The sequence below is a fragment of the Ornithodoros turicata genome, chromosome 5, assembly GCF_037126465.1.
Source record: "Ornithodoros turicata isolate Travis chromosome 5, ASM3712646v1, whole genome shotgun sequence".
In the NCBI taxonomy this organism is placed as follows: domain Eukaryota; kingdom Metazoa; phylum Arthropoda; class Arachnida; order Ixodida; family Argasidae; genus Ornithodoros; species Ornithodoros turicata.
The window spans coordinates 2,353,391-2,371,082 of NC_088205.1; the positions used below are offsets into that span (position 1 = coordinate 2,353,391).

The 17,692-nt window shown below is 45.0% G+C and overlaps 1 protein-coding gene across 1 annotated transcript in view; it reads left to right on the forward strand.

Moving 5' to 3' along the window:
* The window catches only part of LOC135393793 (chorion peroxidase-like), a 104,949-nt gene that overhangs the window by 69,545 nt on the left and 17,712 nt on the right, over positions 1-17,692 (forward strand). The window contains exons 2-5 of the mRNA XM_064624065.1: positions 3,582-3,785; positions 6,855-7,055; positions 9,188-9,405; positions 13,813-13,983. Of these exons, the coding sequence (XP_064480135.1) occupies positions 3,582-3,785; positions 6,855-7,055; positions 9,188-9,405; positions 13,813-13,983 (794 nt within the window). The remainder of the gene's footprint in view (positions 1-3,581; positions 3,786-6,854; positions 7,056-9,187; positions 9,406-13,812; positions 13,984-17,692) is intronic.

The window sequence follows — 17,692 nt, forward strand, 5'->3', positions numbered from 1 at the left end:
ACGAAATACACCCGTTCCTGTTCTAACCAGGTCAGGTATTACCTATACTTCGTGTGTGCAACAACGAGAACATCAGTTCCGCGTTCGCTATTTTCTCTTCCCTTGCTATATCGGGCAAGGCATAACGCGACACATTATCTCTTCGAGGCCGCAATTACGACTGACAGTGTTGAAGTCGCGCGTCAACACGGTGACGTCAGTCTAACGAGAAACAGAACACAGTGACAGAAGAAGAAAGAAGATTCCGGAAGTAACCCAGCGGTCGAAATGTTCTCACTGCCGCAACGATGGAATGAGACCAGACCAGAAGGAAACAAAAAAGAAAGAAAGAAAGGAGAAAACGGGTTTCACTTCATCAGCACCCGAAGAGAGCAAAAACGGTATTTCGTGCCTCGGAGCGATGTTCTGAGGTGGGGGAATCTCTCCGTGGAAACCGGTAGGAAGAGTTCCGTTCTACAACGAGAAATACTAGCGCACACATCCACGAACACATTAACTATCGCCAATAGGGATGTTGTTCGTCGCCCCTCGTCAATCACGTGATCTGCTTTGAATTCACTGATCGAACTTCGACGTTAACATCCAACTTCTTTTCCGTTTCCGTCTCAAGTTTGTTGTACCTGACCAACAACAAATGAAGTAGTTCAGTTTTAAGCGGAATTGGGAACCATTATCGTCATATGTGCAAAAAAAACATTAGGTGGGTGAATGCGATCGCTAAACATGCACGTGTATCGTTCAATGGCCGGAAGTGGTATCTGCACAAACAAAATCCAACTTCACATAACACTCGAGTCGAGCCTGGTTTTTAAGTCACACTCACGAGTGACAACAAGCTGTGACTCTATTATTAACTGTCCCTTTGTGGGCAATACGTTAGCTGTAAGGAGTCTGATTAGGTAAGCAGAGAATTTTACCGGGGGCTTGTGAGATCCTATATTCCTGTACTAATTTTCTCTTGCCGCATACTTGTATTCACATTATCTTCATTTTGCACTCACGTAAAAACGTCTCAACTTCAATGAATGTAGTAAAGTAAATAAGTCATGGTTCAATGAAAGTGTCTGAAATTTCTCCATACTTTTTCTTTGCTACCGTCATCATTCGTGAAATTTTTCTTCTTAGAGGTGGTTCAAAAAAGTACTACTCAGAGTACTAAAGTACCTACAGTACTACTAAAGTACCACTAAAAAGTACTACAAAAGAAATGATACGCAGTCCTTACCGAGCGATATTTTTGGCCTACGTTGCCGTTAGTTTTGTGTGTGTGTGCGTGTGTGTGTGTGGTTTTCTTTGCACGAGTTTGTGTCTCAGCCTTAGATGTTTCTTTTTTTTTTTTTTTCAAGAGCGGCTTATGTATCTTGCGTATATTAAAATCAGTGGGTAACGTCGTGATCCATCACTCTCTAGCCTAACAAATTAAATGCATGAAGGTCGAGAAATCGCTACTCTATATTCGATGACACTCGTTTCATTTTCATGTGATAGTGCAGCACTGAACACCTTGAAAACGGGCAAAGTTTCTTTCTAACCGTGCAGTGAGAAGTCGTCGCCATCGCCTTTCACAGCGTGGCTACGCCATCACCAATCACCGTTGCTTGATCAGCCGAACCGTACGTTAAGCAACGGTCATAGAATGGACGAACACAACCTTTTGCGCAAACGTCAATGTGATTGACTGCCGTTCTTTAAACTTAGGGCATATCTTGGGGGGTATTAATTAAATAAAGAAGGTTGGGTTAGGAAAGAATAGATTAACCGGGCAAAGATTCGGCTTGCTATTCCACAAAAAAATATAAAAAAAAACGGAAGAGGACAAAAAGAAAGGAAAAGGGAAGAAAGAAGAAGAGAGACGCGTCACATGCAGTTCATGAGTGTCCTGAGGCTCTGCGGAAACTGAGATTTGTCTCCACGCCCATGAAGAGCAGGTCATGACACGTGGTACCTTGCACATCGCATAAAAAAAGCTATCGGAGCTTCCGTCTTGCATTGCAGATGTACAGGCAGTGCCTTAAGCAATTAAAATTACTCCCCATTAATGTGCAGGCTCTTCCGTCATTGTACCGTCTTCCGGCACAGACTGACGCGACACTGCGCGATAAGAAAGCACGTTTTTTTTTATAGCAGGATGGATAGTTACATAGTTCATCCAGGAAAGTCATTAGCACGCGTTAACTATTCTCGGACTGTTATTGGGTGACACAGACGCCGCGACACCTATGTTTCGCTGCTCCTGGTCTCGTTAAGAAAGGAGTGATAAGGAAGGAGCGTGCATGTGCGGAATTGTGATTAGCTAATAGCTAGTTACCGTTCAGCAGAGAAATGGGAGCAGGAAGACACACGTTATTACGAGCAACCACTTTTCGTGTTCATGGTCTATTTGACTGCTGAACTGCTTCTAGCGTGTGTTGAGAGAAAGTGCTCGCTGTGGGGAGTTTTACCTCACTAGCGCACTATTGTAGGAAATCGCGAAAGAAGGTTGCACTTTCTCTTCTTCTTTTTCTTTTTTTTTCGGGAACAAATAGGTGAGCCGACACTTAGAAAGGACAATCCGTAGCTGCCAACTGATTTCGAGATTAGAACTGTATTCCATTGTAACTTGCGCGCAGATGCCACTTGCTAAACTTCATCCAGCACAGCGTTGTAGTTTTCGAAATGAACGAGAGAAGCGAACAGCATGTTCACATGTGGTTTCGGTTTCGGTTTCACGCTGACGTCAGCATGAGCTACAGCGCTTTGACTCACAAGAATGCGTGACTAAAATAACGATGATAAACGATGGCTTTGAGATGGGTTAATACGTAAGTTTTAATAGTAATAGTAATTAATAGTAATAGTAAGTTAATACAGCAAGTTTTATCTCTAATTAGTGACTTGATTGGTTGGTAGAACAGAAACGAGAAGTTGCTCACAATGGCGTCACGGCTGCGACACCGCTCGCTATAAAATTAAGTTATAAGGCATTGGCTGCAAATTTAACTGAAATATTTTGCACGTGTTTCATTCCGTGTTAGTGCCACGAAGCAACTGTGGCTATAAGCGGCATACAGACGTTGACAGGTGGAGAGAGGACAGCAAAAAGGGGGGATATGTTTATTTAAAAAAAGAAAGAAGAAGAGAACAAAGGTTAGCCAAGCAAAGAGTCGGTTTTGGTATTCCTTTAAAAAATATAAAAATAGAAAATAAATAAAAAGGAAGAGGACAGGACAGCAATTTTGCTCGGTGACTATGAGCATCATAAGAAAGCATATTAATTACAGAGTTTGTTCTAGTCTTTATTCGGGTCCGTACTGACACTTTACATTGCGAACTGCCGACCCTTCAGTTTTATGTGCTTTCTTATGACCTTCAGCTTATTTGCTATACTTCGTTTAATTTCCTCGCAAATAAAATCAAAACGGACACATGTCCACAAGGCTTGAACCTGGTCATCTGGTCATCACCTCACGAAGTCACGATTCAAACGGCAGGTCACCGTTAGTCACAAAAGAAATGTGTGCAGTCCATTCCATGTGTTTTTCGCGAGCTACATGTTGCATTCCGGGACACCTAATTTGACACGTCGTTTTATTCCTCCGCAGGGTGGTGCTGTTAACAGCGGCTGCGCTGTTAACAATGGGCGGCTCCTTGGTGTATGAAGGCGGCAGGCCGTCCCCTTACAGCCCTGACTACGCTCCAGAGTGTGCTCTCATCGTGACGACGACGAAACCTCACGCCGCCATCATACAGAAACCGAGTCTAGAATCTCCAGCGGGTCTACAGTATATATCAAATTTCGTGCCACAGTAAGTCGTGTGTTTGTCAAGGGGCTAACGACACGCAACTTAAAGCGTGCTTGCCAGCGGTACGGAGTGATAATGCGGGGAAGTTACATCAGCGGTGGTTGTCGTTAGCGTGTCGTTATTGACGTCATACATGGAGGACACGTTAGAGCGCATTCGACGCTAGCTCTTTAGATACCACAGAATATCTCCCGTCGGGATGCTGCGTTGATGCATGGGATAATGAGAGTTTTAGTATACCGCTACCGGTGCCCGGTAGGCTACCGCGGCTACCGGTGGACTTGCTTACCGCAGTCCCCGGCTCCGGTATAACAGGCTCGTTTAGTATAGCGTGACTCTACCGCGACATTTCACCGGTAGCGACGCACGGAGACGGGAAGGAGAGCGGCGGCGCTGCTGTCGATCTCGCCGGTGAAGCGAGCGGTACGCTGGCGGTAGGCTGCGCGGTATTTCGCCCCTCCGACCGGCGGCCGGTAGGACCGGGAGGCCGGTATTCCGCTCGCGCAGAGAAGGCATGACGTCAATACCGGCCCCACCGGTAGCCTATGGCCGGTATACTAAAACTCTCTAATAATGAGTTTTAGTATACCGCTACCGAAAGCCCGGTAGGATACCGCGAATACACCACCCAATCAACAGATAAGACTCTGAGACACGCACGCTGTTATTGGTTCCGGTAGCTATGATAGTGACCGTGTATTCACATGATCGACATCCTCGCGGAATATTCTAGTGGAAGAAAAAGCGAAAACACTGCTCACATAGACCAAGTTCCGACCCGTGTTATGTTGACCATTCAGACGGTGCCGGAATATCGGGAGTGGCGTACTGGGCATTTAGCAGACGACACTTAGCAGACGACACCGTCAGCGTATTTTGCTGTCGTCTGCTACGGAATATCGTGTGGCTGTGTAGCAAGATATTCCCCACGGTCAGCAGTGTAGGTGAAGACACGTGATCACGTGACAGCAGAAAGCTATACCGCTTTTTGCATCTTCCGCTTCTGGGGGAATGTCCCTCATGTGAAGACACGGTCAGTATCGTACGCTGTCGCCTTTGCGTTCGGAAGGAATAGCGTCGTGATTCTGCGCAATGCGCAAAGCTCTCTTTATGTATTGCGTGTGCTCAGAACCACTAACGCTATCCCCTACGTACGCAAATGCGATAGCGTACGATATATAAATATACACTAAACCATATCTATCATATCTATACTAAAGCATATATATCACTAGTAACTTGACGGTGGCGTTACCAACGGTATAATAAAACTCGGGAATAGTGGGCTTTAGTGCATCGTACGCTAACGTACCTTTGCGTACGTAACGGATAGTGTCGGTGGTTCTGCGCACGCGCAAAACAATAAACAGGGCTTCGCACAGTGCGTAGAATCAAAAACACCAGTGAGTTTTTAGCATATCGTACGCTGTCGCCTTCGCGTACGATATACTAAAGCTCATTACTATCCCTTACGTATAACGCAAAGGCGATAGCGTACGACGCAATAAAACTGACGAATGTCGCCGGAACACATCCTTCTCCACTGCCCACACCACAATCTTTCCAGGACTATGTACTTAGAGTGTCCTTAAATCAGCTAGACTCTCGCTCCTTCACTATGATAAAATTGCTTGGTCCATGATCAAGTGCATTTCCCCATCGCATTGTCCTAAAAGCACTACTAGCACTTCTGGACATTGTAGGACTCCGGTCCTCACTGTGAATCTCATCATTATATTTTCACAAAATTACCTCGAGTAATGAGGCAAAGTGTCGCCTGTGGCGATGAAACACGTCACTCATTATCATCACGATAAAATTTTTTTGGTGTTCCCCTTCAAAAAAAGAAGAAGAAGAAGAAGAAGAAATGTAAGTGGCCTCACATAAAAAGAAAAACGAAATGGTCGCGTGTGACCACCGCTCACTCGTCGTCTCAGCTCGTCGATTCGAGGACATTAATTTCTCGTAATTAATCATCCGAAGCAACAGAACGGGTCGGACGGAGGCGAGCCCACATTCATTTCTTCGTTTCTTTCCTGTCATGACCTAATTGCTATGAAAACGAGCGCGCATCACGTCTTGCGTCACTTGTCCTAATCGTCAGCTTGCACAAAACAGCCGATCGATATTAATTCGAGCAATTCATCAGCACTGCCGTGTCAAGGGTGAACTTGTTTAGACGCGGCCTCGTGTCCAAAGCCCCTTTCTAAGGACCTCAGTGACATTTATTGCCGTGGTAATGATAATTGGTGTACACGGACGTGACGTACGTTGCACGCGTTTCCGACGCTCGGAGATATTCAGCGTGACTTAATAGGCTGGTGAAGAGAGGCTAATATGGCAGAAGTTTAATCGAAGCGTGATAAACTGGGACTGTGGTTGAAGACTGCTAGTGATAACACGTGCTAGTGATAATAGGTGAGAAGAGATGCCCGAATGAATCAATAATGGTAATGGGGTTGTAAGTGCATGTTGCCGCGCGAAGTAATTGAAGCTCCAAATATGATCGCATCGAACATTTATCTACCTTTCGAGCTTTGTCATACTTTCGATCAATCATCAATAAGTATTGCGACGCTCGACAATTAGCGCAATGCTTACTGTTAGCCACGAAATTGCGCGAACAATGATGGTACATAGAGTGCGTGGTCTCCTGCGGTGTTATGCGTATGTTTCTGTCGCGTAGATTACTGATAAGGTTAGTGACGTGTGAGGGGGAAAGCAGCTTGCAAGGTACCCGGAAAGATTGAAGCACTGTGGTGGGACTGTGCGTTTAGTGTCGTAGCACCGTAGCTTCAAACACTCAAGTGGAACAATGGTACAGCTTCTGTGAGAAGCAGAAACAATGTTATGGACAATGTTAAGAACACGGTTAACACTCCCTATCGATGCTGCAAATCCTGCAACTGCAATGTAATAACTTGGAGTAGAAGCACGTAAACAGCTCAGGTAAAGCAAAAGGTCCGACCAGTTTGAACTTGTTGAGAATGAAAGACATTGTACAGAAATGAACTCGTCGCCAAAACGCCACCACAGATACCATAGCCATTTTCTTCCACTTCCACTGCTCAGGCTGAAAGCGGTTGCGTTGACGGAAGGTCAGCAGTGCATAACCTACGACGACGTAAACCAAGCCGTCGTGGTAGCCAAGGCAAAGTTCGGCGGTCACGTGCCTCACGAAATCTACGAGCTCAACTCTGATTCGCCAACATCAGAACACATCACCGTACCTGCGGAGATCGTCCTTGAGGCATCAAAGGTCCTTGCCAGAAAGTAAGTCTCTTCTAAAGACAACCATTTACGTTTTTGACTTTATCACTGTGAGCAGAGAGAGGGGTTCATGGGTGTGCCAAACGAGAGAAAACCCGGGGGTACTTCAATATCCAAATTTCGGAGTACAAATATGTATTATTCGTATCATTATATATAATTATTATTTACATTCCATACCCATCCATGATTCCCACTGAATTTTGTAACCAAAATTTAGGGGACTTTCAAGGACCTCGTAAGGCTGATGGTCATTTTTATGTGTGATGTGAAACACAGTTTATATATTTCACAATATTCACAAAAACATTTCCAACCAACAGGGGGTGGTGTGCGACAACCTACTAGGGAACTAGACACACTAGAGAACACATGGGGACTACTCAATCGTGATCCATTCACAAACGTGACTGACGACTTCTGAATGTTGAACATCACAGCACAGCACGTAACATTGTTTAATACAATGGAGGGCTCTGATTTTCTCGAATTTCGCGTAATCGTAAATGTGATACGTCGGAATTAGCAAATGGCATGGTTCCCACTGGTCCTTGAAACCCTTAAATTTACCCTGATATTGGACACCCTTGCATCCTTGCACCCTTGCATTGTGCTTGCATCTTTTTGTTGTTCTAATGGGGCGCTGCTAGTGCAAATAAGTCCACTTACCCTCACTTCGAACTATAATTTAACTATGCTATGAAACCACAGGAGTAAGTACTCTTTGTAGTACGAATAAGCAGCGAGAAACGAACACCTCCGGGTTGTTAGCACGTCTGCAACTACACTATACTTTTTTTTTCTACTGATTTTCTTTAAAGCTACATGAGAACAGCATAGATGCCGGTTTTTATTTCTTTATTTATTTTATTGGTAGTTGAGTTATAGGACCACGCGGACGGCGTTGGCGGTGCCATTCTCCCTATATTGAACAGCCAGGAGCCAACACAGCATTCGAAACGTTTTAGCAAAATTTCTTCGGGTCATATTTACTTATGACAAATCTTATTTCCATATTTAAATGTAATAAGGATACATGATATAATTCTACTTCAGCGCCGGGGATGTCGTTCTTAAGTTGAACAAGACCATACAAGATGTCTAGTTAGCAAAAATTCATTAATTAATCCCTTAATTAGGGGATTTCGGGAAAAAGCGAGATAGCAAAATGGGAGGTAATCCTCGTTGAAAGCCATTCCATTTTTTTATAATCCTGAAACAAGCATGTGGGTAATATCCATCGTCGAATATACAGGGCGTTTTTTAAATATTATTATTATCCGACACATTTTTTATTAAAAAGACTGAGACCAGCGCTGATGCCATATTGGCAGGCGGGATATGCGGACAGGCGGACATCCTGTTGGACAGTCTGGGAATGCAACTATTGGAAGACTAATCGGCTAAAATTCATTAATTAACTTCTTAATTAGATATTTTCTGGGAAATGAGAGATAGGATTGGAGCCAGTCATTATTTTTGTCCGTCGTCCTTATGCAAATGAGTCGAAACCACAAGTACGCATTTTTCGAGATGCAGAAACGACGCGACCTTCGCCTTATCTGGGTCCGAGATCGGTCTATCTGGCCAACAGATTAGCGCCTACTCCAATCAGTTCCATCGCTCCAAAGCACGTGGCGTGGGGTGACCCACTCACGTGGATTGCCTGTCGCTCTTTCTGCGTTCCAGTAGTGCGTTGTTCTGGTTTTGACTCATTTGCATAGCGAAATTTGGCAATTTATATCTCAACATACGTTCGCTGCTCAGGGTGCTTAATAAGAACGATGGATTTGAAAAAAAAAAAAAATGACTGGCTCCAGTTCTGCTATATCGCATTTCCCAGAAAACATCTAATTAATAAGTTGATTAATGAATTTTAGCTAATTAGACTTCCAGTAGTTGCATACGCTGTTCTACAGGATATCCGCCTGGCCGCAAAACCAGCCAGCCAAGATAGCTTCAGCGCTGCTCTCGCAGCATTTTTTATTTAAAAAGCTGTGCCAAATTTAAAAAAAACTATATAAAAATATAAAAAACATGTATATCAATCGCAGTAGATGCAGCAGTCAGTAGGACCTCATACACACCTCGAAACCCGACACAAGACTTCGGTCTCACACGACGCATCCTTGCAGGTTCTCCTTGTCCTACCACGCAATCGTGTACGGTCTCCCGCAAATCGACACCACGAAGACACTGGTCAATGAAATCTGTCCCACATTCCTGAGGCCTGTCAAGTGCGAGCTGAGCAGGTACCGCACCCTGACAGGAATGTGCAACAATCTCCAGAATCCATCGTGGGGCAGTGTCCGTGCCGCTATGGTCCGCTACCTCCCGCCCGCCTACGCTGATGGTAAGTATACTGTTGTTCCTCCAACGTAAAAGAAGAGTAGAGTGACTTCGATAACATACTGTTGGTATTTTGTACCTGCCGGTGGGCGTCGTGACATCGTAGCTCTTTCATTCATTCATTTTTTTCATCGTGGTCTCGAAGTAGCTGCATGGATAGCACAGATGTATATTTATACCTAGGATATATCTCTGTCCCCCTCTACATACTGGGTGTCCTCGTCGTATGTGTATTTTTCTTTTCGGCCTACAAAGAAAGGCTGCGTAATGCAAAAAAAAAATAAAAAAAAATAAAAAGGAAAACAAAGAAAGAACGCCGCATGAACGCAGTGGTGTTCGGGTGCGTTTTCATATGGCATTTTTTTTTTTTTTGCATTTTGCTGGCTTCTTTTGAGACAAAAAAAACAAAAACAAAAAAACAGACAACATAATAAAGGTCACCTAAAGCGTACTTTGTTGGGAGCTCCTCGGCCCTTTGCTTCTTAAAGCACTCTACAACTTTTCAATTGACGCCCCGACCCTGAAGCTCATATTTTAAAAGTTCACTAATCAGTCCTACGCTGCCTTTTGTCAAGGTATAAAGAAAGCCCGCGGAATATCCCACGTTACTGCCCGTATTGACTGTAGCGCCGTCAAGCGTGCTCTGAACGAACGAAGTCCGCTCCTGTATTCCACTATTCCACACCAGGCGGTCTGTCCACACATTACAACGAATGAACGGCGTTCGAAAGACAGTCAAAAATATGATTAATGCACGCAGGTTCTTGGTTTACGAAGCGATCATTTTCTAAAGAACGCCATTTTTGACGATAACTTCAGGACGAAACAATGTCGCTTCAAAGGTGCTTCTCCGCGGTACCGCCACCCACGACGCTGTCTGTGCTTTCATGACTCATTGAAATCCGTTAGACACAGTAGGCCCATAAAAGTCACCAGCACAGCTTGCAGGACATATAGCCTTTCGTATCAATTTTATTACCGAACCTTACGTAAAAGTGAAATCACCCAAGTGCTTTCCTTACTTATCCTCGTGTATTTACCAGATAACGCTATAACACGCGCGCAACAAACAAAATATATCACATCGTAAAACGGGGCATACTCTTTGGCATGTAGAGAAGGGACCACCTATAACGAATTCACGCCAGGAATGTCTGCTCCAGTTCGCATTCGTTATGCTCGATGTGCACCCTATCAAACCCTTCCGAACTCGTTTTCGCTGACGTCAGGCGTGATCCCATCCTTCACGGTTTTATGGGATTTGACTACGCAAAAGGGAGAAAGCAAGAAAAGAAAGCAATGCGATCAGTGACCTATATGGCACCTGCAGATCTTGTCGCATGCCTACAGGTTTCCGCCACCTACATGCAAAGCGACGGATATATTTCAGTCACATAGTTATCGGAGTATCGCGATGTACAAGAATCGTAACAGAGTCTCAAACATTTTGTATGGATTACACAATGGCCATACCGTATGCAGAGAGTGTTTGCTCAAGGACGACGGTTACTAGGCGTAAGGTCTCACTTATTCCGGTTGGTCGTCGAATTCCATGACCTTACTCCGATCTAATCACTGCGGGGTAAGATGGTCCTCCGTAAAGGCGAAAACAAAAAGAAAATGAATACCAATGAGAAGAAACTGGGCCGGGAAAAAGAAAGAATGACTAAAGGCAAACTGTGACTTAAGGCGGAATCACTTCTTCAGGAATCTATAGGCGATTTTTGTTCGCAGAAGACACGAGAACGCCCTAAACGATCATCATAACATTGGTACTGCGTGTTCTTTTAGCTTTTCTCTAGTCAATGACGTATTTGGTGACTTGGACGGTGCCAGGGAACGGGTCTCCGGCGTCCTCCAAGTGACGTTTCTGCCGTTGCGGACGCCGTTCCGGGCTCCCGCCCGGCAGTGTTCTTAGGCACTTGAGGCTTTGTCCTTTCTTTTGTGTTCCAGCCTCAGACCATCAATTTCCATCGGACCCATTGGAGCTCGATTGCCTTTAGATTACCCTTTAGGACGAAAATTTTGGTTCTAGGAAATCAGCCTAATGGAAAAGCACCTGATACATCCGAACTGAAAACTGCGAAGTTTTGTTCATCCTACCCGTCTACGATGAAATGCAGACTAAGAAGTAGGAAACTCGATTTACTCTAGCAACATCCAGCTGAAATTCTTGAATCTGCACGATATGCGCTGCAAATGAAGAGGCGTTCCCTTCAAACTATAGCCCGGTCCTCTATACTACGTGAACTGAGCATTGCTGGGATTGCGCGACGCCAACCGTAAGTCTATAGTAGACGTAAGTAGGAGTAAGAGAGTAGAGTAAGACGTAAGTAGGAGAACGTCGGCTTCCGGTGGAGTAGCTATCGCCTGCTCCCTCGGTACGACCCATGAGTGCAGAGACAGTGACGAAGATGCGACACGTCGGTGGCAGAGAATCGGAGAAAACAAAAACAGACGGTCTTTGCGGCAAACGACGAGAATGGAACACAAAACTGAGAAATGTAACATCAATCATCGACAGCATTCTTCCTGAAATTCAAATTTGCAATATCAAAATCCCGTTCTCGCTAGGAGTAGAACACCGCGAAAGCAGAGCAGACAATATGTGCACCAGGATGTGACGTCGTGCTCTTGACCAATTGGAATAAACTTCCGTAAATAGAAAACGGCTTAACCCCTCTCCTCTGAAGAGAGCGTTCTGTGCGCACTCCACGCAGCATAGACTGCAGTGACTACGACAAACACCAGCAATCAGATAACGTAGACACTGTCTTTATTTTGCTAGGCTTTCCCGCCGTACGAGTTTCACTCCTCTCTACACCATATAAAACTGATACAAACACCTATACGTTGAAGCGCAACTCTATAACTGGTCCACCCTCACATGCTCTCAGCGCAACAGCAACGCAAACGTCTCATTTTCGTTCTTCGGGTCACACACTCCATTCTTCGAGCCCAAAGACCGGATCTCCAGGAACGTGGGAAGGCACCTTTACGCGTTTCACTTCTCGCCCCCACTATTGCGTAGAAGTCATGCTTTTTAATACGCGGAACTTTCCCTGTCCTTTGCAGAGTGCGACACAATTACTCAACGCCCTTTTGAAGGCAGTTCTTGACCACTTTTCTGCGTGCGATTCTGGAACGATGACCATAGGCACCAAGAACGCCGTTTTCCCCCATTGATTGAGCGATACTCTTACTGCTTCCCGGAAAGAAAAATTACATTGGACGATAATGATGCGGTATCTAGGAGAGTGACCTCAACTACCTTAAGTGTTTGATGCGTGCGTCATGTCCTGGTCGTCGACCTCCCCGGCCGTCGACGGTTACCCTACAGTTTGGAGAGCTTCGCTTTAGAGTGAGCTCCAAAGTTTTTTTAAGTGAACCGATATTTCCCCCTCGTCCTGGAGAATAGGTTATACAGTTTGGCTTCTTACGTAAGACTAAGAAGGCTCGTCTTAAAAATATTAATGTTCTAGAGACTGAAAAGCACCTTTTAGATTAGTGGCTTTACGTGGAGCTGCAACGTGTCAACCAGCGTGCCATCCAGAGTACAACGTGTTCTCCTCTCAGGAAGCATACGGTCCAGTACACCTTACGGGTTGTCGCGTTACACGCTGTGTGATCCTGAACGCATGATCAATGGTCATTGGTTTCAATGATATGAAGAGTGTCAGTGTGACGAAAGTATAACGTTTCCTATTCATTTCTTTTTTTCGTCGTGAAATAAACGAAATTAAAACCGAAGTCACTGTCAATCGATAGGAATCACTGTTAAACGTCATTTCCTAAACTGATGGTAAAAGTTTTACAACGAACTTGGCTCGTGTCTCGCTAAACTGAAACTGAAACTAAACTAAACTGAAACGTGTCGGCTAAACTGAAAGACTTCGGTGAGAAACTCTCAGAAATGCTATGGAGAATGGGAAGGTACCTAGAGAGGTATCGAGGGAGTTCTTGTTTGTGTGTGTGCGCGCGCGCGTTTTAGCTAATGAATCCAGCGGAGAAAGTTAAATATATGCTGATAGAAATATCATGACAGACGAATGCACTCTGAGAAAGCCCGGACATTTCTTTCCAATGTCCCTTGTAACTTTTGCTTACTGCGGTATACTCTAACGTTTTGTAGCTGTGATAACTGCAACCTGCTAAACCATCTTTTCTTATTGTTTTCTTCTTACTTATTACTTACAACTTATTAGTACTTATGCTTATTAGTTATTCTTGCTTGCTTACTTATTGTCTCCTCCTTGCTTTACTTCTCATTGTTTTCATCTTTTCCCATTGCTATCAATCTCTTCCCAAGCTTCGCATCGCTGTTGATGTGTGATGATGATGATGATTAGGAGTTTAATGGCGCATGCTGTTGATGTGTGAAGTGGAGGAGAATAATGTTGAATTTCGACAGGTTTGGCCGAACCACGTCGTGCCAAGGACGGAGGACCTCTGCCCAACCCTCGTATGGTCAGCTTCTTGATCCACCACGACGTGAGCGAACACGATCGCCGAGTCAGAAACCTTTTGGTGGCCTATGGGCAAATGTTGGACCACGACCTCACTCTCGCTGCTCCCACACTCGGTAAGTAGATATCGATGGCACGAAAGCCCGCGTGTCATATACAGGGTGGTCGACGTCACGACGAGCAATTGGGCTAGTTGGTGTGAGTGCATGATGAGGTAAACACGGCGCAAAAGACAAAGGGACGCTCGTCCTGTCCGCTCCTCCGTCTCTTTGTCTTTTGCATCGTGTTTACCTCGTCATGTTCCACGTCACTTGAACCAAGCTTTTAGAACAAAAAGTGCAGTGCGAGGGTGAAATTTGGTTGGCAGTCGTCGCGCGCAAATCAGTATCTATTTTGTCTCGCTCCAAATAATTAATCGCTTTAGATAAATCCTGCAATTTTCAAATATTAAATTTATAGAGTCGCGAAAAAAAAAAAAACAACACAAAACAGGAAAGTCGTTGAACGCTTTCAGAAACACCGAATTCAGTTGCTTGCAGTCAAGTACCTTCTGTGTGTGTGTCTGTGTGTGTCTGTGTGTGCGTTTGTAAGAAACGCGCGAAATTTAAATGTTACCACGTGATCACGCGGATCTGGGATGTCAAGCACATCGGGCTCTTAGCCACTACCGAAGGAGACAATAAGGATTGGATTGGATTGGATTGCACTGAATTGAATAGTGTCCCGCGACACTAGCCCCCTCGAGCGTGCTGTGAACAAATGAACAGTCCTCCTCCATTCCGCTTCCGCACCCAACCTATCAGCAGGTCTCGTTCATCCACAGCACGCTTGAGGGAGCTAGTATCACGGCGCCCTAGAGTCTCGGATGTATGTCTTCCCGTGGCATTTTTCCAAATGCCACGCGCGTTTTTTAGAGCCTGGAAACAAGGAACCACAAAGAGGTACCTGATTGCAAACAATTGAATCTGTGGTATCTGAGGTTGCCTTACGACTTAGCTTTTCTTTTTTTTTTTTCCTTTTTCGCCCCAAAGAGCTGATGTTTAACTACCCCGTAATTATTCTCACTTAATGATTTAATTGGAGCCAATACAAAAATATCCTGATTTGCGGAAGAGCTTTATGGGCGAGTTCTGCGTGCAGTTTGTCACAGGCGGACGACAAGAAGAAAAAAAAAAACGTTGCTTTTCCCAGTGATACCCGTAGAAAAGTAGCTACCGCCATGTAGAAGCACACAATACGAAGTCACAAGTAGCAGAAAAGTTACCCAAGTACTTTCCTTACTCATCTTCTACCGTTTTTTTGAACCCAGAGACAGCCCCGCATTTCAGGGCTGTCTCTGGATTTATGTTCTCTTCATGCGGGGGGAAAATTTTTAAGCACCAGGCACACCGTGTCATGTTTATCCATCCAAAGACTTCACTCTCAGTCGTGAAGACAATAACTATACTACAAAAATATCTTCGATGATGTGCATAAAATGTATATAATGAACGCCATAAGTTCAAAAATATTTCGAGATACATCACTGGCTTAAAGCACACATTACATCGCAACACGGAGGTCGCTCGACTTGGACAAGGACATCGCGTGGCCTCCAGCAGCACACCACGCAGCAAGTGACATTTAAAGGCTGAACGGATATACTGGCTCGTTTTATGGAACGAATTGGATTAATACGCAGCTAAGTGAGGATGACGAGAGGAAAACACGTCGAGAAGGCTTAGAATAGCGGGTTGGATGGGATTAGATTTAAAAAAAAAAGAATGAGGAGAGATCGCCTCGTCTTTCGAATTCACATTGCTTCCGGCATTGCTTCCGATCAGACTATGATGCGATGCGGTAACTATAGTATAGTTACCGCACAGTATAGTAGTCAAAGCTATCATACACGAAGTGAAGAACAAACAACATGTGCGCGCATCCTAACATACAACAAAAGTATGTCGCAGATCTCTCCGACACCTAGTAGACTAACCAATTCATTTTTATAAGTTTTTTTTTTTTTATAGTACGGACTCTGTGCTCTAGAGCCTCGTCAGACTGACGCTTTTGCTCCAGAGACCCTCATTATACTGGACAATAAAACGATTTCAATTTAAATAAATATTCGCTTAGCGATTCTCCTTGGTCGAGAGGAAAAGTTTCGTCGGCCAAAGAGTCGGTATAACATATACCTCTTGTTTCATTCCAACGTGCTGACTTTGTTTTCATAGATAGAATCTAGATCAGGCGATGGAAAAAGCACCCTCTCCCTTTCCGAGCGAAAGAAGAGGTTCGAATTCACCTCCCTGTAACATGTCAAAGGCAGCAGCCTGCATTATTAATGAGGACGTGCAGGAATGCTGCCTTTTCATTGCCTCAGCGACCGGGATTTTCCCACTGAACGTGAACGCCTAACAAACACAGTTGTCTTACGTGCAATCGAACACGGAGTCGTACCGGGCCCCGCCCAAGAAAACGGACACTAAATAATACGCTGTATCCATGATGTGTCAAGAATAAAAACACTTTCACGGCTTCATTCATCTTGCCTAATCTACAAGCCCAGACACCTTTAGTACTATTTTCACGTAAAACAAAATGAATAAATAAGTTCCGATGTTCGATTACCTGTAGATCATAGAAGGTCGCGAAAGCTGATTGCGACCGCGTTTCTGAACCAACACCAATCAAGCACAAGCTCTACTGATTAGTTTTTAATTTCGTCGCGTTTGCAAGGTCACAGATTCGTTTTGTGCGTGATGAACGACGACGGTATTGGTAATAGAAGTTCGTTCCCAATGCCGTTCCTTCAGAACTACACAGAGATCTCAAACTTCCAGAGCAACTTATACATGGCACCAGCAAAGAGGTGGGAACATCTGAATACCACAACGTAAATCTCCTTGATATCAGTAGAAAGCTGTAGCTTGGAAATGTGTACATGTTCACATTTACTGCGCCTGCGGGAAAAGCCTGCGGGAAAACCTACAGGAGAAGCCTCAGCCAGCATAACCGGCGATATGGTTCTTCTCAGAAACACAAGAAGCCCTCATCCCATACCCTCATGACCATTTCTTGCCTCGACCCCAATTCCGTGTCTCCGATTACATCCACCCTACACTGCCCCACAGCCCACCCAGTTCATCACCAGCCTTAACCCTTTCGTCGCTTTAACAGGACTTTCCCCGCCCTTGCATGCACATTCACACAAGACCATTCATCAGGACTCGATGGAACCACCCTGGCCTCACCTTCTAGCAGTCGCATACTGCGCTCTAGCTGTCAATCGTAACGCGGACCTCCCGGAACGCCAGACAGGAAACAGGTCGACCTTGGTGAGACCTCGTAAGGCCGTGCTGGGGCAAGGCAAATAGCGATACCGTTATAGCGGACCACTCCTTCGCCCAGAGCCACTCGCTGCGGGCAGCCGCATTTGGGCCCTGGTAAGTGCGGTGGCGACGATAGAACGGATAACGGGGGCCTCGTCGTCAAATCGCTCACCGCCACGTGTGCTGCTATAGGGCGCACAACTCGTGAAGGAAAAAATAATGCAAGTTAATGCGTGACGTAAACGTGGCATCAGAGTGACCTTCGTGAAATCCGCAGCCGCCTCAGCATACGGGTAATTGGCATTAATTAATGACTGGAGGAATGTGTTCGCGTTCTCTTCCCACGTGCATGCTGCTTTTCCTTCCTTCTTTTTTTTCTCTTTTATGTCGCTCATGGAGCGTAGCTTAATTGGATTGATAAGCGCCGTCAATAATGCTTTCTTTCTCTCCGTTATGTTGTGGGCCTACATAGTGCACGATACCAGAGGCGGCATCGCCGATTGCTTACTGTACT